The sequence below is a fragment of the Callionymus lyra genome, chromosome 9 (assembly GCF_982586985.1).
Source record: "Callionymus lyra chromosome 9, fCalLyr1.hap1.1, whole genome shotgun sequence".
In the NCBI taxonomy this organism is placed as follows: domain Eukaryota; kingdom Metazoa; phylum Chordata; class Actinopteri; order Syngnathiformes; family Callionymidae; genus Callionymus; species Callionymus lyra.
This window is the reverse complement of record NC_141826.1, coordinates 16,324,446-16,351,531: the sequence shown is the minus strand read 5'-3', so window position 1 is coordinate 16,351,531 and position 27,086 is coordinate 16,324,446. Positions and strand designations below refer to the sequence as shown.

Below are 27,086 nucleotides of genomic sequence, written 5' to 3'. Positions count from 1 at the left end.
CTTAAATCTACTACAACTCTAATGCCATTCAAAAAAAAAAAAAATAGATCAAGCTGGACATCTTTAGTTGAAGAACAAAAAAAAAAAAGTTAAAATCATGTAGAGGCCGAACCTTGAGGCGAGGATTTATCGTTTCCTTCCCTCGTTTTAAAATGGAATTTATTCAGTGAGATCCTAAGTTTGGGTCCAAATTAACTAAGTGCTCGTCTTTAATGTTGTGCTGTCGGGTCTGCTAGTAATTTTGTTCTCCGGCTGCACCTCTAACATGAACCCCCCCTTAAATAAAAAGAGGGGTAGAGAGGTAAGGGGGGGGGGGGCAGGGTTGGCACTGTAACCTCAGTGACAAGTTCTATACAAAGTGGTTGCAAAAAAGATTTAAAAAGACACAGCTTGAGCTTGGAAAGGTCAGTGGGGGTGAAGGGGGTGCAGGGGGGAGGCGAGGTGGCAGCAGGGATATCGAGGCGACTACAACAGGGCAGAGTTTAAAAGGAGGTGGATGGTTTTGAGAATAAAAATATTTGGCAGGGCTTGAATCAGGCGTGTTAAGAGGGGGGGGGGGCAGATTTAGAGCTCGGTGAAGAGGAAGAATATACAGGTCGTCACAACATTGTCACAGCTCATAAAAAAAAAAGGGAAATCAACACAAAAAAAGGACATAAAATCTTCACAAATGTCTCGACAGTATTTAAAAATAAAAGAAAAGGTTGTTCCGGCGCGTGTCAGATGCAGATAGTGCAAGACGACGACTGCTACAGTGAGGCACGATGACTTCTTTTTTTCTATATTCCATTTTTACACGAGCGCTGTTGAAAAGTGAGTCCGGGTTGGTTTCTAACGGAAGGGGAGACGAGGGGGTGACTCTGCATTTACAGTCGCAGCAATTCAAAGTGTGGCGTTAAAACAATGAGACTGAATCACAAAGTCGTGACGAGGGTGAGGGTGAGGAAGGGGTCGGGGGTCGGGGGTCGGGGGGGCACGCCGTGAACAACCTCTTCTCGTGTCTTTTGTACAAGCTGGTAATATCGATTCATCTTGAACGGGATAAAAATTTAGCCTTTAGTTTACAATACAATCTTATTCAAATCTGATCATAATTTACTCTTCGTACAAAAAACGCCAGAAAACAGGTCTTTTGTGGTTCATATACAATCATGTCAAGACTGAGTCTAGATTTATACTCTGTACAAACACTTGTGGAAACAGAAAGAAAAGTGTGTGTGTGTTTCTGTGTGTGTATGTGTGTGTGTGTGTGACGGGGAACTACTGGCCTCAGAGACGATGCTACAGATCGGCCTGCAAACTGTCTGAGCACGTGTGAGGAATTGAACCGCGGACAGCGAGAGGAAAATGCTGCCATTTCTCCCGCTAGTCAGCCGTGAATCCCCCCATCTGCCTTAAATGTGAACGCCCCCCCCGCTGTGACCCTACACCCCCCGCCCCCCCAAACCCCTTAAAAAAATAACGAGGGACTGATGAGCTTAACAACTATGCAAGCAGGGGTCCAAACAGTCGACAGGCAGGATGGTAGCTCCGCCCCCTTCTCTCACCCATCAGTGAGTCCGGTCGCTAAGTCACCAGGAGTTACAGGTGGAGACTCTGGTAGCACCACAGGAGGCCGTGACCTTGCACCACAGAATGTTAGCCGGGAATCTCACCCGAAGAAAAAAAAAAACCAGCTGCCGCGTCGAGCGCCGGCTCTAGTGGGGTGTGCTGGGGGACACGTCTGCTGTCTTTGCTGGCTTTAGGTTTTTACAGGACAGACAGACGAGCAGCGCCGGAAACCCCGTCCAACATCTGGGACCAAACACGAGCTACCAACCCTCACTGATGTGAGCAGGAATGGGGGGCGGGCGTATGAGGGGGGAAGTCCAAAAAAAACCCACAAAATTTAATACACAAACTGGACTGAAACGAGCAGTTAAAAAAGAACAAAAGAAAAATATATAGAATATCTATAACATCATACGAAATCCCTGTTGGCCAGACCTCACTGTACGAATATTTTACAGGTTGTGTTTTTTTTTTTGCCTTCCTCCTCTGGTGTGGTGGAGGAAAGAGCTGGTAGTGGGAGGGAGGAGGGCTGAAAAAAAGGAGGAGAGTCTGCGACGGCAGCTCCCCCTGGTGGCGCAGCTGAGAGCCACTACCTGCGGGCGGGCAGGTGGAGCCCGTTGACCTGTTGGGGCGCGTTCGGCAGGAACAGCTCCAGCTGTGCAAAGAGGGAGAAGTGGTCGGAGGGGATGTGGGGGTGAGGGCAGCCGCTGACATTGTTCTCTACGAGCCAGTGAGGGTCCAGAGGGCCCAGGATGCCCAGAACGTTCAGGTGAGGCTTGGAGTAGAAAATGTAGTCGATGACACCCTGGGGGGAGAAACAGACGGTCGTAAGAAAATATGAAACGTCGCCATTAACTTTCATAATCATCTAGAATTCTCTCTGGCATTTCACATCCATCTTCACCATGTGACTGTCGTGTCATGTGACCACATAACAGAGTCACAGCAGTGGCTCAGAGACAGTTTTACATGAAGTACAGAGTACCTTTATAAAAAGTTACCTGGAAAGTGAAACAACTGCAAGCCTCCATCAACTAAACAATGGTAGCTACTATAAGCTTTCAAAACGTTGCATTGACACTATCCTAACACTGGGGGGAGCCAGAACCATAGTTTAAAGTCTTGCATAGTGACGTTTTAAGTGTCTAGTACATGTTAAATTCAACGCATTTCACTTATACCATAAGAAATCGAACAATTAAGCAAAAAAAAATAAAAATGTACATAAGTTTATGGAGAATTTTGACCAAATTCTTATATTAACTAAATCAATATGAGCCTTATAGAAATGTCAGAAGCTTTCATTGACTCCCATTGGGCTGATAGAAAAAAAAGAATCCAGCACAAAGTACAGAGAGCATCATCACTTTCACATGAAGAAAAATGTTACTTAAACATCCAATTCTCATTTAACTTAAATCGTCCCTTGTTGCCCAAATCAAAGTCATTATATGAACCATGACATGCATCTGCTGTTTGCTAGTTTGGCTGTTAGATTAACTCCATTTATCCCTCTGGAAATCTCCTTCAGGGTTATCACTTTAAATTAGGTAACATCTGTTTAGAAAATTATTTTAAAAAACAAAATAAAATCTAAAATAAAATCTTACTCTGTGTTTTTAAAACTTTTGAAAATGTTAAGCGTTTAATGCCAAACAAGGTCTTATTTTAAATCAAAGAATTGAATGCCTTTGAAGACTCCTTAAGGATCTGCAGAAACATTTTTACTTTCCTACATGGATCATCACAAGAGAACATAACCATTTATTTATGTCTGCTTCCTTTTAATCGCTATAATCTCGTGATCTCTGTACGATTGGATTTAAAACTGAGATGAGATTAAAATGAACAGAGTTGAGGGAAACATGAGATGTAAAAAGCAGCAGCTTCAAGTACCAGAGATGACCAGTGGCATCACAAACAGAAGACGAAGAAGACAGATAGTTGAAGTGTCAATAAAACAGTCAATAACGACAAGTAATGCTTGATTCACTAAATAAAAGAATTGGAAAAAATGATCTTATAAAGCAAAACTACAGTGAAAAGAGGGATTTTGCCTGACTTTAAATCAAATGTTACAGAGAAATCCCATGAACAGGTTAAGCTTACCTTGAAGTCGAAGGTGTAGTTGGTGTAAGGCATCAGGCCGTTCTCGTACGCGCTTTTCAGCTTGAAGCCGTGAGTGATCCTGCCGTTGGACGTGCTGCTCTTGCCGTTGCAGTTGAATTTGGTCAGGCTGTCGCTGTAGCGCAGCTCCTTGAAGTCCTTGTGTGTGCAGTCCACTCCACCAGTACTCAAGTATTCCACCACACCTGCACACGGATCAGCGGGTGAGCAGGGTCACTTATGAAAGCTTCACTGTCATCAAATACACGTTTTCCCCACAAACATCTGCAGATGACTCAAAGAAAGTTTAATATGTCAAAAGTCGCTGCCGACATGTATAAATGAGACATTTGTGGATTGTTCTGTACTAATAAAAATAAATATTTCCTTGTTGAAAGTTTGAGTGCAACAATGGAAAACACAAAGTTAAATACTACTTGAGTAAATGTTTGCAGTCTTTCTACATTTGCAAAAAAACTAGTTTTTACATAAAAAAAACATTTAATAGGTTTTGATCAAAAACTAACAAGAGACAGATGTAGATTGTTGTCTTTGGTCCTATTTAACACATTTTGAACTTTGTTCTTCGATCACCAGTATCTTAAACCATGATTCTCACAGTGGTTACTTTACAGTGACGAGGAGAGAATAGTTCTGTTTCAGAGAGTCGACCAAAACAAAGCAGCATCATGCAGTGAAGAAAAACTAAATTCTGTCCTCCCGACGCTCTAAATCAACAATCCCCTGCACATCTGTTGCCTAAAACACATCAACTGCAATGCGCCAAATCTTCAAGCTTCATCCTCTTCACTACTTTTTTAATGAACAGTCCTATGAAAAATTCTAGAGCTGAGCAAAATTTCTCTTCTATTCCAATTGACAAGTGAAGAAAAATAATCAAAATTACGCTTGGTCTGAATCTACAGTAGGTGGCAGCAGAAACGGAAGAGTACAGAGATTAAGTGCATTTTAAAGTTGCTTTCTTTTTTGCCCGTATTAAAAAGTGCAAAGATATGTTTACATATTTGATATTTTTATTATATTGTGTGATGTAAAGTGCTTTGTTATTTTACAGTTTTAAAAGTGAGAGAAATGTTATGTCATATCAGTTCATGTGCATTACATGCAGGCCTGGCCTACAGTGTTATTGATTATTTTGAATTATGTTGTAGTATAAACAACATTCGCAAATTTTATATCCCCAAATCATAACGCCCTAATAAAGACATTGATGCAGATTCTCATCTCAGTCTTTCTTCTAACCTTAAAGTGCATTTTTTTAATCTAGTGAGCCAATTCAAGAACATTTCAAAATAACAAGATTTAACAGTAAGTTTAATCATTAAAAAAGGCTTCACTTTGTTTTGTGGAGGCAGTTTAAATTCAATTTTAAAAGGAACATCAGTTTTAATAACCCTTTTCAAAGCAAGCACAACCATTTTCACAAACTACATTCACTCACCAGAGTCTGGCAAAGAGTTGAGGTCAGCACACAGCACTAGTGGAATGGCGTTGGTCTCACCCGAGACTGAGGACAACTTGAGGCTGCGTGTGGCCTTGTCGACGATGTTCTTCACCTCCGACAGGAACATCATGGTCTGGACCAGCTTGACGTCGGAGTATTCTGGGTCCCAGTGCATGTGAGCGTTGGCCACCAGCATTAGCTGCTTCTCAAAACCATGCAGTGACTTTCCAGCTGCAGGAAGGAGTAAAGGGGGGAAATAAAAGATCACCATTGAGCCTCCTTGAGAGTTTGAGCAAAAGTCAATTTGGGACAAATGGGATTAGCGAGATTAGAAGAAGGGTTAGGGATGTAGCACAGAGTACAGCACGAAACAGCAGATTTGGAGCTGCACAGAGGGAAATCCAGAGTTGGATGTGTACTCACAAGAGGCTTCCATCATTTCCTTGCGGACCTCGAGCAGCACGGCCACGCCGATGTTGTCCTTCGTCATCACCCTGTTCAGCATCGCCTCAGAGCCTTCAGAGTTCGCCATAGCCAGCTGGTTGAACTCCACTGTATGCTTCTGCACGGCACTGAACCTGGTGAGCGACAGGTGTAAGGATCTCAGGATGTAGCACAGTAGTGGGTACATTTCCTCATGGGCCACAGTTCATACAGTGACTTTTGTGTGGGGCTAACAAGACAAAATGAAGGAGTGAAAAGCCAAAATTATTGGAAAAAAAAGAGTTCAAGAAGTCCAACATAAAAGCACTTTAATATTAAATTAAATATTTTTAATACGAAATAAAGCAGGAAAATTACAAAAGGGAAGGACAAAGCTCTTTTAACAACTTCATGCGTTTGTTTTTATACTAGTTCAACTATAAATATGATTATAGGGTTTGTTTGTTACAACACAATCTTCTCATGAGGGCCACATAAATACTTCTAAAGGGGCCGAAGTGTCAGAATACAGGACAAAAATGTAAGAAAGACTTTGCCTGGATGAAGACAAAAATTCATCACGATCACATACTTCACAGATTATGACTGAATTACTTACATTTAAGATTATATTAGCTTCAGTTTTCTGTGCGTTTTAAGTTTGATATTTTAAATGGATTTGCCCTCAAGAAAACTAAAAAGAGTTGTACTACATGTCATTATACCATGATGTGACAAAGTTACTACAAGATTGTTATATTGAGAATGAGAAGTAAATTAAGTAAAGAAAAAAAATAAACATACTTGTCCGACTTATAGAATACTGCACATCCATCCACATGCTTGCGGTCGGACTCAGACATCGTCCGAGCTCGTGACTTTGGACTAAAGAACCCTTCGTAGCCCTGCTCCTTCAGCTCAGGCAAGAAGAAGTTGTAGTACTGCTCCGTCTCCACTTCCTGTAAAACAAACAACCTCATGTGAGACCGTTTCTATACAAATACTGCGTGTGTTGATATGAACATGTTAAATCTTGGATTAGCAAGTTGTTAACTCGATGAGACTAAAAGATAAACAAATCTACCTGCAGACTGATGATATCCGCGTTACAGCCCATGATCTCCTGCATGATTGACTTCTTCCTGTATTCCCAGTTTAGAGCCCAAGAAGGACAGTAGCCGTAGAGCTGTCGTGTGGCGTATTTGTCGCACAGCACATTGTAGCACATTACTGAGAAGAGAGCTGGAGGAGGACAGTACAAAGAAGACAGGATTAAAAATTATATTCAGCTTTTCAATTTGTATTTAATCTCAATTCAATCAGCCTTAAGATCCTGAAACAGTGACAATGTGTTGTATTTTCCCTTGGTGTTGAGTGCCCAACTTTATAGAAAAGTTAAGGTTACCGTTTTTAAGAAAACATCTTATTACAAAGCAAATATTATTTATGTGCACGCCACAAGATCATCCTGCAGCAAGGGCGAGGCAGTCTGGTCTGTAGATTCCATTTTTTATATTTAAGATACGGCAGTGTGGAGGCAATAATCTTCCAGAACGGCATGGGATTGAGAGAACTTAAAGGAGGCCGATTTATCGCCACACATATCAAGAGCCCTTCATGCCATAATCGATTTGCAGACAGGAGAGATTACTGTGTTTGCTTCTAATGCTGCAGCTCGACTGCCGTGCTCAGACATTTTAGGGATAGTTAACCGATTGCTTTCATAGATTTGGCAGTTAATCTTTGAAAGGTCCGTTCTCCAACTTAAACAATTAAAAACAATGACACTCGCACCAATTGCTTCAGGTGTAAACCAGCGAGAAATATAAATAATTGGATTTACCCACAAGGAGGTCAACAGATCTGGCTTCATAAACAACATTATGACAATTAGAAGCTTTAATTTTATGTTCAACTGTTCCATAAAGTAATTCCCATATCCTTTATTGATTAACAAAACCCAAAATCATCGGGTTTTTTTGTGATGGCACTGGAACTGTTAGTAATTTGCTTTGACTGATTACTAAATGAATGTCTTACATTTTATAAATTACTTGAGAGATAATCAAAAGATGCTTTCCAAACTCATCCAACAGCTTTTGCTGCAGAGGTTTATAGTGTTGCAATATTTCATGGATTTCACTGGACTAAGTTAGCCAAGTTTCAACATTACTGTCCTTACCTGAGGGCCGTGCTCGGTCTGGTTCCGACATAGAAATCCAAGAGCGGGCTGGAGGCTGCTCTGTTGGTACTGCAGAAAGAAAAGGCTCAGTAAGTGATCATGACCATGGAAAAAAGCTGCAAGCTCCTTAAATTACACACAATTTAAAAAGTTTTTTTTCTTTCACAGGAAAGCATCAGATGGTGTCTGACATTTCGAAGCTCGAAATTGCTTTCAGACAAATTTCTTGGAATCTGATGATCATAACATTTGGATTAGATAATGCTTTTTTTTTAGCATTTTATTATTAAACCAATATTGAATTGGATTTTTTTTTTAAGATCATAGTCAATATACTCCATTATGAATTAAATAATTTACTTAATATCATAAAAAGTCAGGCACATATTTTGTTGACCGTGCAATAGGATTGGAAATGGAGAAAAGCTGAAACTTTTTGATGTTCAGAGCTCAAACAGTAGCGTCACCTAAAGAAAATACAACTGCTGTCATACTAGGACCTTAAACTTGGGAGTCATCGCTCATTGTGCAACTTGTAAATTCATGCAATGTGTATGAGATGCACAATAAAAACGGTCTCAATTGTACATAAAAAAAATATAAGCTATAAATCAATATAATTCTCATGTGGCTTTACACTGCAGCTGCATGAAAACATTCGATCGTATCATTGCTTCATCAAGAGATGAAAGCATCCGTTCTTCTCCCACGTCTTTTCACATCTTTCTATTTTTGAGGAACCATTAAAAGACACGCAGTTCAACGTTCAAAGATACGTTTGTCACGCTTGAACCATCTTACAAAAGCAGTAGAGTCATTTCTAACTTTAAACAAATGTTTGTCTTGTGGTTTTTTTTTTTAAACCGTCTTCTCTGTATAGTAGAGCGAACATTTGGATAACAAAACCTGGAAGTTACACCAGCTTCTGAACATTACTTGAAGTACATAAATAATAAGTGAAGAGGCAAAACAAAAAGGAAGTGATGTTATATTGCACTAAAAAGCTTGTTTGAACTCAACATCACTTCCCTGTAAATCATTTTCTAACAAAAGGAGGATGTGGTGCATTGAGCTTGTGATATCACGGTACAATTTTAGGACTACGGGGGTCGAGTACTGTTGAATTGACACCCAATTGCTGTAGACTGCCTGGTTCATTTCAAAATTAAAACAGATTAAACGTTATTGTACTCAATTTTCTGCCTCTAAGCCATATACAAACACAGCTGACTGAGTATTTTATCAAGGTGAATTGATCATTTTATAAATCAAAATCAGTCTTCTATTCGTTTCACATAAGGCTAATCACACAGTTAAGTAAATAGGAAATGAAAACGATTCAAGAACACGACTACAGCGCTGCAATCAAACCAAGCGAAGAGACTCACTGCGTTTGATAGCTCCGGCCAGATTGTCTAACAAATAGTTGAGCAGTCTTCGCGTGCCGTCAGGTTCCTGGTAGAGGCTCATAATTTCTTGTGCAAGTGGGTTTCCTGGTGGAAAGAAAATAAATAAAAGTGTTCATAAGCTGTGGGAACAAAAGGGATGGAGAGGCTTGAATGGCTTCAAAAGACATTCCCCTCACCTTTTAACCCCAGTGTTTGTAACTGAAACAGTTTTCCCAACTCAAATGGCAGAACCCGCAACTGGTTATTATTTAAAAGCAGTTCCCTGTGGATGAGAGAAACTAAAATCAAAGGGGCTCACGTATTAAAAGAAACATCACTGACATTTCACTTTAATCTCAATCTTATATTCATCAGCACGTCTGGCAGCGCTACAGTCCGAAAAACCATTAATAGTCTGAAAGATTTTACAGAAGCTGCACGCCGTCTCTCCTCATAATGTGCACATTTATCAAGTCACGAAAAGTGCACTCACCTGAGAGACACCATGTTGCCGAGCTCTGACGGCAGACTCCTGATCTTATTGGATGAGAGATCCAGGTACACCAAGTTGTGTAGTTTGGCAATGTCTGGCGGGATTCGTGACAAGGAGTTGTCACTGAGGTGCAGGGCAGTGAGGTGGGTGAGAGACCAAAGGGCCGTGCTGAGACTCCTCACACGTCCTGAAGCGGGAAGAGGTTTGCTTTAATCAGAGGATGTCGTACACACGAGGAAAGGAAAAACATGTTTGCTTTGAATCATAAGATCAAACTAGGGCTGAAGGATAAAACACAAGGAAAAGCAACTTTGTACGACATTGTACTTTGTTAGTGCACCCAAGAAGCCAAAGTAAATTCAGAATGTCCTTTGAAGTGGAGAAGCGAATCAGAAAAAGTCCATTTGAAGTGCAACTAAACAAGCAGCATATAAAGTTGTGCCAACACATGCAAGAGACTGCGAAGATAATTTGATTGAAACACATCCCATTTGGAAATTGGCACAGCCATATAGTCCTCTAGCAGATTACATGCCCAGTGTTTTTATGACCATATCATCTTGAGATGCAGCCATTAATTCAAACAAATTCAGCTTTCTTCTGCAGCCAACATCTCATTGTCAAGACAGAATTTGGATTAATCAATAGAGTCAGATCAATCTAATAAACATGCAGTGAAACTAAATACAGAATCAACTACACAATTAATGTATTGAAACACTGGTCTCGCTAATGAAAGGTGTGCAGAAGTTTTAAAATGTGAAAGGTGGTAAATTTGCGTAATTTCTGCAAATGAAAACGTCTTTCGACGATTTTCTCGTAGCTACTAACAGAACCCACAGCTGCTACAGATCATGTATAGTGTTTGTATACATTTAAGAATGCCCTTAATTTAATCTTGTCTCTAATGGAAATTATATTTTATATTGTTGCTCTGGTACGTTAACAATATACAGAAGACCTTTAGGTAAAATAGTTGGCAATCAGCAGGCTTAAAATCTCATGATTGAAAATTATCCATTTATAATGATCAACAGATTTTACATGAACGGTAACAAAAATGTAAGGCTAGTAAAGATCTAAATCACAAAATATGTAAAACTATCTGGTACATATGGTCTCCAACAATGCAAGAGACGCACAAGATTTATTGTCCTGTGGCTGATGTGCATTTTTTAAGTGTGTGTATCAGTTTATTTTCTTCCAGTTTCTTTTAAAACCTTTAACGTTTCGCCTCAGATATGTTCTACGTGCTACAGAAGCAAGATTAAGGGACTGAAGTCAAGTTCTTTTGATATAGTATATACAGTACACCGTGGAACCATCTGCTCAATGGGGGTCTGATAGTAGATATAATTAAACTCCACTTCACCTAAAATGATCCGCAGCTAAAAGTTTTGTTTCTCTGCCTGTGCCATGTCTGACAGGTCAATAGATTCATGGGTGAGGATACGCCAATTACTACTGATCTTTCTCTCCCTTTAAGAGTGATTGGCATTTATTACTATTAACGAGTTTTTACTGTCAGATCCATCCTTTACGTGCAGTTCATGAATCCAGAGGATTTTTAGTAGTGTAGACCTATATGTGCAAGACGACCCATAAATCAACTCAAATTTCTTTTAATGAGACCCAATGATTTAAACATGATTATCATGTGGTGGTAAATTGCAGAAACAGTTTGATCTCTTTGTGAAGACAGCCGTTTTAAAAATAGAAGGAAACTCCAACTTTTGGTTTTGAAAGATTAAATAAATAAAAGCAAATACAAAAAAAAGAGCTATTAGCCAAAACATTCTTATCTTGTTAGATATAAATGGAGTCGTGTCAGAGCATGAATGAGGAAATGATACAAGAAATTTTGACTACCATGGTGCAAATAAGACGCTTATTAATTCAAAATTGATTCTTTGTTGGCAAGAAAAATTAAGTGACTCATGGTGACTCGCGATAGAAAGTGACATTTGACGTTCAATTCAAATCTTGTGTCTTCACTTCTCTACAAAACAAATTGCTGACAGGAGGCAACAATAGTGATCGAGATCATCTTGTCAATATATTGAAGAAAGAAAATCAGATTATTCCTTTAGGCCACTGATCAGGTTTTACAAATCGTTACTAGGGTCAATTGCAGGGTATGCAAGGTCATAAAAGGTCAGGTTTCTAGTGAAAATGAAAAATTGAATATAGAGTAAATTAGTTGTTAACAAACCGGTAGGTAAAGCCATTTAAGTATAAATTAGAAGCCTAAAATGTTCAGGCTTGACCATGAGGAAATGAGGGCCTCGGACAAAACCATGAAATGTTCACAATATCCTGTGAGTGGATGCTATACGATGAACAGAGAACCAAAATGTATGTACATGTGCCTTTGTCCTCACACACAATACATGGAACACATACCACTTATTTCCAGCTCAGCCCAGTATGACTTCTTCCCGTTGGCTGCCTCCTCGGTGGACATAATCGTGTACATCCGCCTGGGATCCGGCGGGTCATATTTTTCCTTGGGCATTCCTACAACACTGGGGAGGAAAGAAAAAAAATAAATAAAAGCACGTTTATCTCATCCATAAAACTGTATCACATCTAATGCACGATCTAGAAACAGACATTTATTTAGTATTTCCATTTAAATTAATATACGTTAAAACGTGTTTTATTTCACTGATAATAGACTTCAGTGTATAAATATAATTCAATAGCTTCCAAACATGACAGTGATTTTGCTAGCGTTACATAACATTACAACAACGCGACGCACGGCGATAATTCCATATAAACACCACCGGCAAGATGCTTCTTTTTTGATTCTTTAAAACACGAATTAAATTCGGACTGAACCCGCCAGCATGGGGTTCGCCTCAGATTCAGCCTAGCTAGCTTATTAGCCTAGCTAGCTTAACCTAAATAGGTTGCCATCCAACAAAACAAACGCTCAACAAGCTAACAAATTAGCCTGCTTGCTATCTTGCAAACAATACTCGACGTGTACCAAAAATTGAAAGCATTTCGAAATTAAAACGTAGTTTCTTCGTCGCGGTGGAAGCAGCAGTCGCGGTGATAGAATTAAAATGTATTTTTCTTCGCTTGTTTACATAACAGCCTTGCTCATTTACACCAGGCCAAAGTAACTGTGAGCTGGTTAGCTTAGCATATGCTAGCAAGCTAACCCGCAGCTAGCACGATTATTTAAAAAAAAAGCGACTTCTTGACGATGAAATGGAGTCGTTAGAAATAAAAGCGGAATCTTCCGCGGGATTGTAGCGATAGAAGCGGCGGGTCGTTGACGGCGAGGCTTCGGTTAGTACCTGCAAGAGCATACCAAACGGCGAGGACGACTGCGTGTTCTCTTTTGTTTTCTAGCTACTTCACACTCGCTTCCGCTGCTGTATCATGGCGACTGCGAGGTTCTTTTCTTCGTCGGCCGAGAGTCGCGTCTTCCTATTGGTCGCTGCCGAGGCTCCGAGCAGCTGTTAAAATACGCTTAATAATATTTCTTTTACTCAACATTAAACTATTCTTTTTTTCTTTCGTGAGAAATATATACATTCATTTAAACCAAAATAAAGTGACTCGATTTTTATTAAATAGTTGCAGTAAAAAAACAAACATATGGAGTATACATAGAAATAACTTTTCTTTTAAATCCAAGCTGACAAAATATACAATTGTAAACAGTTTTATTTATTATTAAAAGATAGAAAATAATATAAATATTGTTAAAAAACAAATATTAAGAAAGCACATTTTAAATATTTATTAATTAATTTTTCGATCCATTTTAACAAAATATTAAATTAAATTTAATCAGTTTTATTTACTATCAATAGATGGAAATATAAATATATAATAATAATAATTAAAAAGCGTTTTACCAATGTAAAGAAAGCACATTTAAAAAATATATTTTTCGAGCCAACTTATCAATATATTAAATTTACTTGAATAAGTTTAATTTACTCACAAAATAATTAAAATAGCTGTTTACAAAGGTGAAGCAAGTACATTTTAATATATATATATTTTTTATCCAATCTACCAGAATATACATATATACAAGGACATTTTGAATATTTGTTTATTTTTCGATCCATTCTAACAAAATGTACAATTACTTTAATCAGTCTTATTTACTATCAATAGATGGAAAGTAATAGAAAATAATTAAGAGCGTTTGAAGTAGAAGAAAGCAAATTTTAATAATACATTTTTTTATCTAAACTAACAAAATATACAATTAACTATTATTTAGAAAATAACTAAATTAGCTTTTTTACTGGTGAAAAAAGCAATTTCTTAATATTTATTTTTGGATCCAAGCTAACAAAACATACGATTAATTTGTTTTATTTAATATCAATAGATCTCAAAGTCTCGATGCAATCTCATCTCAACATGTAGATGTTTCCATCTCATCTAACAAAATATACAAATAACGTTTTATTACTTATGGATGGATCAAAAAGTTGTAGAGGAAATCCATTTTCTTACAACATTTTGAATTGACATTCTGAATTCTACTTTATTTGATCAGCATATGCGATGAAACTTAAACAGTTAAATAGATCTTATAGATGGAAAAGTAACAGAAACATTCCTAATAATTATTTCAACATGTTGGTCTACTACTTTTTTTTTTATGTTAAATAACTATAATTCTTAATTCTCACTGTATATGTAACTTTTCATCTCCAGATTCAAACAGTAGTTTCTTGTTAAATCAAGTCATATCTGCACAATGAACAAGACAAGAAACAAGAAGAAAGTATCTTACATTTCAATTATCTTGTTTATATCTTGTTTATCGAGACTATTTGTATGAAAAATATCTTACAAATATTTTTAACTTGATTTAAGAAAGACAAGAAAGTAGTCGATTCAGTTCAAAACATTTTTTATAAAATAAATCCAACAATTTATACAAATGATTCCTCTTTAAAGTGCCTTTTTTTCTAAGATGTCATTTCATCTTGACACATTCACTCTTCAAGATTCAACAAGAAACATCTTGTTAAAAAAAATAAAAATCTTCATTTAATATAAAACTGTACAAAAACCATTCAATCCTGGCAGGATTCTAACAAGTAATCCAGGAGATAACTAAGTAATTCTTCCACATGGAAAGGTAACGAGTCGTCGAGGTCTTTCCGGGATCTGGACTGGAACGCTTTCACGGCCTCGAACACGGAGGTCTTTGTGATCCGATCCTCCTGTTTGAAGATGTTTCTGCCGGACACGTTGCCGCGCGTCGACCTGCTGAGGTAGCCTGGAGACGACACATCCATCAAGGAGTTAGACGACAGGATCGCGCCGCCAGTGACGGTTACAAATCATGAGAGTGTTTGCAAACAGAATTAGAGAATGATGTAATCCTGAGCCGGCGAAGCACAATGTCTTTCTGTCGGCCTCTAGTTATGTCACTGCAGAGTTAGCACATGATCGGCTTCACGCTGCAGGTCACACATCTGAGGCTTTAGCAGAAATAAAAAAAGGGCTTTGGCTCAAAAATTATTCACAATGGTACAAGAATTAGATAAATAATACACTCAAATTCATCAATATTAAGGAAAAAAATAAATAATTATGTTTTAAATACATTTCTTCTCATAAATGTCAAATTTGTTCTATTGAAAAATTGAAAATGAGTGAATGTTTTTTTTTACATTGAGTTTGATATTCAAATAAAATAATTCTACAAGTTTAGTCTATGCATTCATTATTTAGTATTTTTGAATTATTGGACTTTAATCATAAAACTGGATGTGTAAAAAATATTTATTTATTTAGAAATATTTAAATGATTTCATTCTATTATTTAAAAAACAAATCAACCTTTAAATAAACAAAAAGTACTACATTACATTATTCAATAAAAAAAATGTCAATCTTTTAGTATGTAAATTATTTATTTTAATAAATATATAATGAAAGAAACATCAAACTGTATGTGTAAAAATAATGATTTCCTTTTTAAATATATATTTTTTTAAATTATAAAAAGAATAATCAAACTTTCAATGTACAAAAAGTAAAGTTAAATTATTTAATAAAAACAACCTTTTAGTATAAACATTATTTCATTTGATAAGTATATAATTAAAGAAAAAATATATATCAAACTGTATGTGTAAAGATAATTCCTTTATTTTGAAAATCTTTAAATTATTTAATTTAATTATTTATAAAGAACAAATCAACCTTTAAATATACAAAAGGTACTTAATTAAATAATTCAATAAAACATTATTTAACCTCTTAAATGGGAATTATTGAATTAAATTAAACATATTAACAAGAATTAAAATATCAAACTCAATGTGTATAAATAATTAATTCATTTTGAAAATATTTAAATGATTTAATTTAATTATTCAATAAAAAAAAATTAAAAAAAATTAAAATTCAATATAGGAATTATTTAATTTAATTATAAAAAATTAAATGTTTAAAAAGTACATTAAATATGTTAAAGTCAACTAACATCATTAGATCAACTGAACTAAACCGACCTTTCATGGTCTTGTTGTAACTGAGCAGCAGCATCCACAGAAGTTGAAGCAGTTCTTCCCAGCCTCGCCATCTCTCCTCTCCGCCCTGAAGGGAAAGAGATTCTCTTCAACGTCGAATCATCTGGTTTCACAGACGCTCACCTTGCAGTCTGGAACTGGGGAGCAGGTAGTCAGGAAGTGCAGCAGCAGACTGAGCGACATGGGCAGAGAGACTTTCACAGGTGAGGAATATTCCAGCAGCTGCTCCACAAGTTTGCATCTCAAAGGCGGACTCTGGAGCGTCTCCAGGAACATCTTCCTTCGTGACCCATTACAAAGAACAATTAAGCTGGATTTTGATCGATGGAAAGTTTGACACCAAGAGAAGGAAGAGAAACCTGTGACTAGATCTCCTCACCTGTGAGCTGGTGGAGTCAAACTGGTGATGACCGTGTTGAAGAGCTCCTGGCTCAGTTTGGATGAAACCAGAGCCGGAGTCTGATCCACGTCCAGCGCCAGCGACAGCATCCTTTGTAGAGTGGAGACTATCCTTTGTGTCGCGAAGAGGGAGAAACCGGAGTCAACGCCTCGCAGGCGACGAATGTTATCGTAATATCTCCTTGTAATTTATTACCTCATTTGTTCGTCTCGCTCTCTGGCTGCTTCCAGAGTTTTTCCCCCTTCGCATGACCTCACGACCCCCGAACAAATCCACTTGATCACGTCCCTGCGGTGAGAACAGCTGCTAAATCAACTCACTTACAAGATACATCAAGACTTATTTATCTTTGCAATGAAAAGAAAGTTAACATTGTTTGAAGTGAAACTAATGTGTTGATTTAAAGTGATTAACGACCTCTATTGTACTCATCAGTATCTGTCACGCTCACTCTGCTGTGATTGTTCAAGCAATCGAGGTTTGTCACCGCGCGTCATCGATCCTGGAAGTCTCTACCTCCAAGGGACCCGTTGTATAAACAAAGCAGGGCGTGATTACAGCTGGCTGGAGGAGTGAGGCCATTATTACGTCATAATGGACTCCGCTCTCGTAACCTTTTGTTTGTCATAAACAATTTCCCGAAAGAGACCTCCAGAGGGATCAATAAAGATTTATCTATCCATCCATCCATCCATCCATTTTTCTATCTATCTATCTATTGTACCGACATTTTACTCATTTTTTAATATTTACATTTTCTAAATCAATTATTCAAAAAACGTTTCAATAAATAATTGAGAGTTTGAGACATCACAAGGGATACCTCAAACAGATTTGTTTTCGGGGCTCCGGGTCACCTTGACCCTGAGGGTTTAAGAAATTAAAAATACAATGCTTGAAAAAGCAACATTGGCACTAATATACTTCTAATTTACTTCCATATTACCGAAGCATATTTAAATATCGAGTAACTTCCTGCACGTTGCTCATGAGTCGGCGTTTATCAACTCACCTGACTTGGCTGAAGTGTCGATAACATGATAGAGTAGCTTTGGCGATGGAATTGCCGAGGTCAGAGTTCGCAAGTCTCTCGAAATAATCGTCCGTCAGCGTTTGCAGAACATACTCCAAGAACATGCGTGCGACCTCACTCCGGATCTTCTGAGAAGGATTCTAGGACGATGGAGGGAATATTTACAACATATTATCAACATGTATGTGTACATGTACACGTGTGTGTCGGCCATTTTGAGGGACGTTCAGTTTGAATCTCTACCTCGTTGTTCATGACCGAAGCCAACAAATCCCAACTCCACGGAACCGTGTCCACGTTGACCATGTGATGCCTGTGATGACGAATCAACGTTGTTATCACAAACATGAGGAAGAAGATCAGTAGCATCAGAATATTTAAAGATTGATTTTTATGTATTACATTTTTCTATCAAAAAGTTTTTAAACATTAAATTATTCTTCTGAATAATAAATTGAATCATTTGTATATAATTTATATATTGAAAGGCTAAATTATTCATAATTTTTCATTCAATATAAAAAATATTTGATTTAGAAAATGTATTAATGAATATTTGATATAGAATATTAAACTTACACATTGAACTATGCGTAAAAGATACACGTCAATAATTTTGAAAATATTATTTTTTCAATTTTCTTTATTTAAAGATTCAAACTTTCAATATACAAATTATTATATTAAAGTATTCAATAAAATACTAATTTAACCTTTCATTATAGAAATTACTATATAATTCAATGCTAAAAAAATAAAACAACATGTTGGATCCATTTAATGTTTTTATATATATAAACATGAATTTAAAAGGCTAAGATTAAAATAATATTCAATTTAAAAAACGTTTTGGGGGAATATTTGGGAATAAAACATCAAAGTCTACGTGTAAAAATATAATTCAATTTTTGTTTTTTAAATTCAACCTTTTTAATATACAAATGATTACATTAGAATGATTAAATAAAGAACAATTTCAACATAAACATTATTTAATTAAATTATTATTATTATTATTATTATTATTTTAAATTCAATTATGGAAAAAAATATGTATAAAATTCAACCTTTCAACATAGAAATAATTAAGTGAATTATTAAAAATATAACTCAATGCCAAAAAACAACAACAAAGCCTCAATAAAAACATTTTTTAACTGTTAAAGACAATCATTCAACGGCACTGGTATTCAACCCACCTCTGAGTCTTCATCAGCAGGTTGAAGGCACAAACACAGTGACGCCGCGAGCTCAGAGGGTTGAGCAAGATGACGCACAGCAAGTGTTCGCTGATGCTTTTGGGAGGATAGTAGCCGGGCTGAGAGAAATCCAAAAGGAGCTCCAGCGTTCCTTCCGTGTGGTTCTCCTCGATAGTGCATTGGATCAGTCTCTGCATCTGACGGGGAATTAACTGAGGAGGAGCGACCGTCTCCTCTGTCGGTGGAGCCTGAGAAATAAATACCTTAAAACTTCATCCAACCTTTTCTGAAGCAGCATTGAAACGGACCGGCCTTTGAGATAAATACTTTGGTGATTTGGTATGAAAAAAAATGTTAAAGTAGCAACGTGATCGCGCTGTGTGTCTACATTCCTCCGAGCGCTGCGGCTGCATCTGCCTGTGAGAATATCCACACAATGACAGCTCGGCTTCAGAATCAACATCCTGACGCGTTTATCATCATCTCTGGAGACTTTAATCATGCCAACCTGGACTCTACTCTGCCTACTTTCCATCAGGCTGTGGATTGTCCCACCAGGAATAACAGGACAATTGACCTTCTTTATTCCAACTTGAAGGACGCCTACAGAGCCAAACCTCTTCCTCCACTTGGAAGGTCCGATCATAACCTGGTCCACCTTCAGTCACGATACATTCCTCTGGTGCAGAGACAGACTGTGACCACTAAGACAATCAGAAAGTGGACACCAGCTGTGGAGGATGCCATCAGAGACTGCTTTGAAACAACAGACTGGGATGTGCTGCTGAGGTCTCATGGTGAGGACATCGAAGGTCAGATTATTTAAATTTCTGCTTGGACGTTGTCGCCCCTACTAAGACTGTCCGCTGTTACCCTAATAATAAACCGTGGGTAACAAAGGAGGTCAAGGATGTCCTTAACAGGAAGAAAGTGGATTTCAGGAGCAGGGACAGGGACGCCATGAGGTCAGCTCAGCAGGAGGTGAAGCAATGCTTGAGGGAGGCAAAGGACACCTACAGGAGGAGGTTGGAGGAGAAGCTGAACCGAGAAGAAATAAGAGAGGTCTGGGATGGTGTTAAAACCATCACTGGACACAAGACCAAGGCTTCTCTGACTGCAGTGGACACGGTGGAGGAGGCAAATGGACTGAACAACTTTTTCAACAGGTTTGAGCAGGTCACCTCACCCTCACTGCTGCCCGCCTTAGGACCTGCCCCACCTTCTTGTGCCCCCCTCAGCTCCACACAACCACTTCCCAGCCTCACCTCACTCCAGGTACAGGATGTACTTCGGAGGATTCATCCAGGGAAGGCTGCTGGTCCTGATAAGGTGTCTGCTCGACTGCTAAAGACCTGCGCTGCTGAACTAGCTGAGCCACTCCAGCATGTCTTCAACCTCAGTCTACGGCTGGGGAAAGTACCAACTCTGTGGAAGACTTCCTGTATCGTTCCAGTCCCTAAAAAGATCCGACCAAGTGTGCTGAATGATTACAGACCGGTGGCACTGACTTCGCAGCTGATGAAGTCACTGGAGCGGCTGGTCCTCAAACATCTCAGGCCACAAGTCCAGCACGCGCAAGACCCCCTGCAGTTTGCCTACCAGCCAGCAGTTGGTGTGGAAGATGCCATCCTTCACCTCCTGCATCGGACCTACTCCCACTTGGATAAAGAAAGCGGTTCAGTGAGAATCCTGTTCCTGGACTTTTCTAGTGCCTTCAACACTATCCAGCCCACTCTGCTGCAGGACAAACTGACTAAGATGCATGTGGACCCTGGTCTGGTCTCCTGGATTACGGACTATCTTACTGATCGACCACAGTATGTCAGGCTGAAGGATATCAAGTCTGACACTGTGGTGTGCAGTACAGGAGCACCTCAGGGTACAGTACTGGCCCCTCTCCTCTTCACCATCTACACTTCAGACTTCTGCTACAACTCAGAGTTGATTCTCGTCCAGAAGTATGCTGACGACACTGCCATTGTTGGATGCATCAGGGACAACAGCGAAGACGAGTATAGGAGTCTGATGAGTGACTTTGTGGACTGGAGTGAGAGGAACCACTTGCAGCTGAACACCTCAAAGACCAAGGAGCTGGTCTTGGACTTCGGGAGGTCCAGGACAAAGCCACGTCCAGTGTCCATCAGAGGCGACGAGGTGGAGATAGTGGACAACTATAAGTACCTCGGTGTGTGGATGGACAGTAAACTGGACTGGTCCTGCAATACAGACCATATATATAAGAAAGTTCAGAGTAGACTGTACTTTCTGAGGAGGCTTCGATCATTTAACATCTGCAAGAAGCTCCTCTGCATGTTCTACCAGTCTGTGGTGGCCAGTGTCATGTTCTATGCTGTGGTGTGTTGGGGTGGAAATGTGTCCAAGAGGAGTGTCAACAGGTTGGACAGGTTGATCAGGAGGGCTGGCTCTGTGGTTGGAATGAAGCTGGACTCACTGGTGACAGTTGCTGAGAGGAGATCATTGAACAAACTACTGTCCATCATGGATGATGACAGTCATCCTCTGAACACTGTCATCAGTGAGCAGAGAAGCAGAATGAGTGCACGAATGCTCCTACCCAGGTGCAAAACAAATAGACTCAGGGACTCATTCATCCCTCGGGCTATTAAGTTGTACAATTCTGAGTTTGGGGGCAGGAGTGGAGTGAGAGTATCTGGATGTTCTGTTCCATGTTAGTCTTTGTATCTTTGTCTTTGTTGTTTTTCTTTGACCTATGTTCTTTGTCTTTATCTTTAGACTTAGATTGTGTCATCTTGTTCTTTCTCTTATGTTCTTTTCTTATTTTATTTTTTATGTATTATTTTTTATTGTTTATGAAAAATTGCTAGCTACTGGAAAAAACAATTTCCCGAAGGAGACCTCCTGAGGGATCAATAAAGTTTTACCTTACCTTACCTTACCTTACATCTTAAGACGTTTCTCTTGTTCAGGCTTTTCCTTGATTTTCTGGAACTCCTGTTGTGTTATCAGTGTTATCTTGATCTTTAAAGTATATACTTTATTGAGTATTGTTTTGATTGTTTAAGCGCTTTGTGACCCTGGTCTGGAAAAGCGCTATACAAATAAAAATGACTTACTTACTTACTTACTTATACTGGGTTTACTAGGGGAGAATGAACATGAAAATATTCACAGCAATTGTTTATTTTTGTGTTGCATTTACCTCCCGGCCGCTAGATGGCACTAGTCATTAAGTTCTCTATAGCAAAAAAAAAAGAAAGAAATCGCGCAAGATCCTGGCAATGACTGAGGATGAGAGGATACAGTCGACTCCAGCAGCTTTTAAAGCTGATGTTTGGACATATTTTTGGTTTCCAAACGAATGAGAGCAGTAACGACTTCGCCATGAGTCATGTGGTCTGTAAACACTCATGACCGTTCAAAATGACACTAATAATTACAGGAAATATTAGGGGTAAAAGTTTAAAGGTTATATATTGTTGCTTTAATTGCATGAAAAATAAAACTCTCGACCCTCAGCTTGTTTCTATGCAACATTCCGGGTCTTTACGTCTGCAAATGTATTTTTTGAGGAAATGTGATTATTCTAAAAAACAAAATACCTTTCTTACTCTATAATTAATACATTGGAAATGATCTCAATTATTAATTTTTTCTTATTATTCTTCAGGGTGTAATTAAAAAAGATAAGGTAGAAATTAAAAAATAAGTCTCACCAAGGATCCTCCCTCCATTATTTGCTTCAGAGCGACTGGGCAAACAAATTGTTTATCCGCTTGAAGCGAGTCACTGGACTCTTCGTCAGATCTGCTCTCCAGCTTAACGTCTTCATTTCCCCAATCCATAAACAGAGGACTGTCGTTGCTGGGGTAGTCTTCGTAGCACACACAGTCTTCTTCTTCAAAATCGCCATCAACAGAGGAGCACTTTTCCGAGGGAGGACTTGAACAAACTTCTTGCTTGATCTGCCTCGATTCTTCCTTGTGTTTCATGGGGTTTTCATAAGAGGTCAATTTGTCAGACGTATGACATGAAGAGTTTGGGTCAAAACTATCTTTGGATGTTGAAGGAGAGGCACAGAAGTGATGTTCCTGGTCTCTTTCCTCTTCCACAGTCGCCTCGGAAAGGTCCTTCGAAGAGGAAACTGAGTTGGCAGACATACGACATGAAGAGTTTGGGTCAAAACTATCTTTGGATGTTGAAGGAGAGGCACAGAAGTGATGTTCCTGGTCTCTATCCTCTTCCACAGTCGCCTCGGAAAGGTCTTTCGAAGAGGAAACTGAGTTGGCAGACATACGACATGAAGAGTTTGGGTCAAAACTATCTTTGGATGTTGAAGGAGAGGCACAGAAGTGATGTTCCTGGTCTGTATCCTCTTCCACAGTCGCCTCGGAAAGGTCTTTCGAAGAGGAAACTGAGTTGGCAGACATACGACATGAAGAGTTTGGGTCAAAACTATCTTTGGATGTTGAAGGAGAGGCACAGAAGTGATGTTCCTGGTCTGTATCCTCTTCCACAGTCGCCTCGGAAAGGTCTTTCGAAGAGGAAACTGAGTTGGCAGACATACGACATGAAGAGTTTGGGTCAAAACTATCTTTGGATGTTGAAGGAGAGGCACAGAAGTGATGTTCCTGGTCTCTATCCTCTTCCACAGTCGCCTCAGAAAGGTCTTTCGAAGAGGGAACTGAGTTGGCAGGACGACACGACAGTTGAGTTTCACTCACAATTTCTTCAAGTTTGCCGGAGAAAACGGTTCCCACCGATACTTCCTTTGACTCGGTTAATGTTCCTTCACCTTTCATCTCCCAATCCGGACGAACGGACCACACGGGCTTCGCCTGTTTATGTGTCGAAGAGACGATAGATGATGGTTTTACATTTGGAAGCCGAACCAGTTTGAGAACTGGCAATTCATTTGTGCCGAACATGTTATTGACTGAGACCTCGTGTGGTGCTGGTTCACTTGGATATCTTCCCAGTGTCCTCAGAACATCCTCCTTCAGCATTTGATATGAATCGTACATTTTTATATGTCCATTGACGGCGGGCGAAGCCAGACGCTGCTTTGAAGTTGGCGTCGTCTTCGACGTCTGAGGAATCGAAATACTATTGAGGTTCTCAATACCCTGCAACAAAGAAACACAAAAGGTTAATGTAATTTATACAAAGAATCATCTAATTAATTTTTTTCATGGACAAAATATTGAGGAGGGGAAACTTTTTAAAGTATTGAGTTATAGGTTAAATCCATCTGAGACTGTATCTTTATGGGGTTTAACATTTGTTATTGTCGTCATTTAAAAACAAAATACAAAAAATGTTGTAAATATACATAAATAAAAATATCAGACAGTGTCAGGAGTGTGAAAAAAACAGGCAAAAAGTGAGGAGTACGTTAATACTCTTTAATAAACAAATAATACGCTTTTTTTGTGTCTCATCTTGTTATGAATAATAGTCTGTATTGCTGTGTCTAATTGTAAAACAACTTCCCGAAAGAAGACCTCCCGAGGGATCAATAAAGTTCTACCTAACCTAATAATTTGTATCCTTTGTCTTTGTTATTTTTCTTTGATCTATGTTCTTTATCTTTATCTTTAGACTTAGATTGTATCATCTTGTTCTTTCTCTTTATTTATCTTTGTTGTATTTGCTGTGGATCATTTGGAAGAAAAACAAAAAATTCCCGAAGGAGACCTCCTGAGGGATCAATAAAGTTGTACCTACCCAACTATTTTGTGTGATGTACTATTAAGAGATACAAAAATGCCAGGTTACTTAAATGACTGTGTTATTTGTATACATTTTTTTTATAATTTTAAAGTGTATTTGAGTAGATCTTTCAATCTGAAGGAGATTCAAGTGGCTCTTAAAGGAGCCTCTTCTCTTCTTTCTTGACTGACCTGATCTGTCTATTTTCAGCTTTTTTTTTTAAGTGTTCCCAGCTTAGAGTGAGCAAAGCTTTCTAAAGCAGGAAACTAAGCAGAGCTGCCACAGCAGATCCATTCACACGCTACAACGAGACGATTGTTTTTTTTATGATCCGATATTCGATTTAAGCGCGTTTAACACACATTATGACAGAGATAAACGCGGCGTCGACTGACAGCAGGATGTTGACAATGAAAACAAGGCGGAAGGGAGGAAAGGTCGTGAGCCGTGTAACCATGTTTAGAGGGTTAAAGGATGAAATATACCTTGTTTTCTTCACCCTCGAACACATCATGTTGACGCGAGGAGAAGATCGGTTCATCCGAGTCACTGTCGGAGCTTATTACGATCACGTCACCCATCAATTATCAACGTTAGCATTAGCACGAGAGAGCTAACTCACGATAGCGACGAGCGGAAATACATATCGATATTTTTTTTGCCTTTAAACAAGCCAATATTAGTCAAAAATTTGGTTTCCATACCATAAGTTGACATTATAGTTTGATGACGACCTTCTTCTTCTACGACAGTGAGTAATACCGGCACGTATGTTTGTGTGTATCTAGCTCCCTCTGCAGGCGAGCCATGATACTACATGGAGTTTCTGTACTGCAGGCAAAAATAAACGTTTTGTTTTTGTTTATCTCGGAATTAAAGACCCGTTTTTCACTAATAGAGATCGATCTTGGACTTGTCTGCAAAATAAAGGTGCTTCGTTGGCAATTCATTTACAGATGAGGCCTGTATATGAAAATTATATAATATTATATAATATATTATATAATATAAAAGTATTATATAATATTATTATATACTAAGATATACTATTCGAATATTATCTTCCTCTCTCTTTGCGCTTGATAGAGTCTACTGACTCCTTTAAGAAACATCTTAAGACGTTTTTATTTGTTCAGGCTTTTCCTTGATTTTCTGGATCTCCTGTTGTGTTATCAGTTTTATCTTGACCTTTAAAGTATATACTTTATTGAATATTGTTTTGAATGTCGACCCTGGTCTGGAAAAGCGCTATACAAATAAAAATGACTTACTTACTTATATTATATTATATTATATTATATTATATTATATTATATTATATTATATTATATTATATTATTTCATTATTTTTTTCTGTAATTTACAACACCATCAATAAATCATATCATATCACATTACATTATATTATATATATATAATATATATATATATATATATATATATATATATATATATATATATATATATATATATATATATATAATAAGTACAACTCCAACCAACACACAAACTGATTAATAATAATAAAGTTAATAATTTAAAAAACTGAAAATTACATTTTTTATTGAAAATGTGCTGCAAGAGCTGACAGGAGGTCATGATATAAGAATATATATATATTTTTCATGATATATAATTTATTTATAAATATATAAGAACTGTCGTGATATAACAGTAAATGGTTTTACAGGTTCCATTAGCAACTAAAACCAAACGTATGGAATTAAAAAAGTAAAACGATCTAAATCAGATCTTTCTTATTATATTTACTTTGCCGTTTTTCTTTCTGACCACTGGGCGGCGCTCAAGTTGAGGAAAAATCAACTTGAACTTGGAAAATCAACTTGAAGATGAAGAAAAATCACTTTTCACTATCATTTATATTCCTACAAATCTCATTGAATCCAAGCCCCCGGACTTACTAACATTTACGATCTATTCTTGCTTAACTCGTTCATGTGTTGTCTGAGTAGAAGTAAACACACACACACACACACACACTGCAGGCCTGGAACAGAGAAATGTACTCGTCGGTGACTCATCGTAACCATATAGACACAACCTCCTGACACTGTATATCATCCTCAGTCCGTATAGAGGCTGATGGAGCCACTTACCGCTGCGATGACATGTGGCTTGTTACCTACGCGTTGACCTTGCAGAGGTCATTCAACACTTCAGTAGATCTGGAAAAAGGATTCATAAATAAACTTTTCCTGCTGAAACCTTCCACTGTTGGAATCTGTATCGTGAGAAAACCACTATATTTATATTCTAAACACGATTTCCATCTTTTCATAAACGTGGAGCAGAAACTTAAATGCTTTTATTTTTTCCTCCTGAAGAAAAACCAATGATAGATAAAAAACCCGTTTTGGGCCAAAAACCGAAAGAAAACAAACGATGTTCCAGCTAATTAGCATTTAGTGAGGATTTCATCAATGAGGGATGGAAGGAAAATAAATGAATAGATTAAATCAGTCATTTAACGTTGCCTTGGGTTGAGAGCAGGAGATAAAGAGCAGCAAGAGAAGAAAGAAGCTGGAAAACAAACAAAAGAGCCTGTTTTTAAAGGGTGGTAAATGTTTTTTAGTGATCTTTCATGTTTATTTTTTAATATGTAAA

At 38.0% G+C, this 27,086-nt stretch overlaps 2 protein-coding genes across 4 annotated transcripts; both read right to left on the bottom strand.

The window, feature by feature from the left end:
* Window positions 1–1,473: 1,473 nt before the first annotated feature.
* LOC148072035 (CCR4-NOT transcription complex subunit 6) lies at window positions 1,474–13,024 on the bottom strand. 2 transcript variants are annotated; one of them, XM_087799197.1, is made up of 12 exons: window positions 12,934–13,024; window positions 12,012–12,133; window positions 9,609–9,795; window positions 9,313–9,398; window positions 9,116–9,220; window positions 7,728–7,796; window positions 6,630–6,787; window positions 6,350–6,504; window positions 5,546–5,700; window positions 5,120–5,353; window positions 3,661–3,863; window positions 1,474–2,356 (listed from the first exon to the last, which is right to left on the bottom strand). In XM_087799197.1, exons 2-12 carry the CDS (start codon window positions 12,121–12,123, stop codon window positions 2,141–2,143), a joined length of 1,680 nt encoding a protein of 559 aa, XP_087655323.1. In that variant the 5' UTR covers window positions 12,124–12,133; window positions 12,934–13,024; the 3' UTR covers window positions 1,474–2,140. The 2 variants fall into 2 exon arrangements, with proteins under 2 accessions (XP_087655323.1, XP_087655324.1); XM_087799198.1 differs by having other exon boundaries at window positions 12,920–12,972.
* A 1,464-nt stretch (window positions 13,025–14,488) lies between these two features.
* simc1 (SUMO interacting motifs containing 1) lies at window positions 14,489–25,250 on the bottom strand. 2 transcript variants are annotated; one of them, XM_087799145.1, is made up of 10 exons: window positions 25,166–25,250; window positions 22,466–23,875; window positions 18,771–19,018; window positions 17,815–17,884; window positions 17,551–17,711; window positions 16,734–16,826; window positions 16,518–16,649; window positions 16,262–16,418; window positions 16,121–16,205; window positions 14,489–14,877 (listed from the first exon to the last, which is right to left on the bottom strand). In XM_087799145.1, the coding sequence occupies exons 1-10, from the start codon at window positions 25,166–25,168 to the stop codon at window positions 14,672–14,674; spliced, it is 2,565 nt and encodes an 854-aa protein (XP_087655271.1). In that variant the 5' UTR covers window positions 25,169–25,250; the 3' UTR covers window positions 14,489–14,671. The 2 variants fall into 2 exon arrangements, with proteins under 2 accessions (XP_087655271.1, XP_087655270.1); XM_087799144.1 differs by having other exon boundaries at window positions 24,947–25,203.
* Between the last annotated feature and the right edge of the window lie 1,836 nt (window positions 25,251–27,086).

Bases quoted from the DNA above. Each gene is read 5' to 3' on its own strand.
- LOC148072035 (XM_087799197.1), bottom strand. From the start codon at position 12,123: ATGCCCAAGGAAAAATATGACCCGCCGGATCCCAGGCGGATGTACACG. The intron at 5,701-6,349 runs GTATGTTTATTT...GTCGCTCACCAG, and splicing joins GTATTCTATAAGTCGGACAA to GTTCAGTGCCGTGCAGAAGC. The intron at 2,357-3,660 runs GTAAGCTTAACC...TTCTCCCCCCAG, and splicing joins ACTACACCTTCGACTTCAAG to GGTGTCATCGACTACATTTT.
- simc1 (XM_087799144.1), bottom strand. From the start codon at position 25,042: ATGGGTGACGTGATCGTAATAAGCTCCGACAGTGACTCGGATGAACCG. The intron at 17,712-17,814 runs GTAGAGATTCAA...CCATCGTCCTAG, and splicing joins CTTCGGTCATGAACAACGAG to AATCCTTCTCAGAAGATCCG. The intron at 16,206-16,261 runs GTGAGCGTCTGT...CTTTCCCTTCAG, and splicing joins CCCCAGTTCCAGACTGCAAG to GGCGGAGAGGAGAGATGGCG.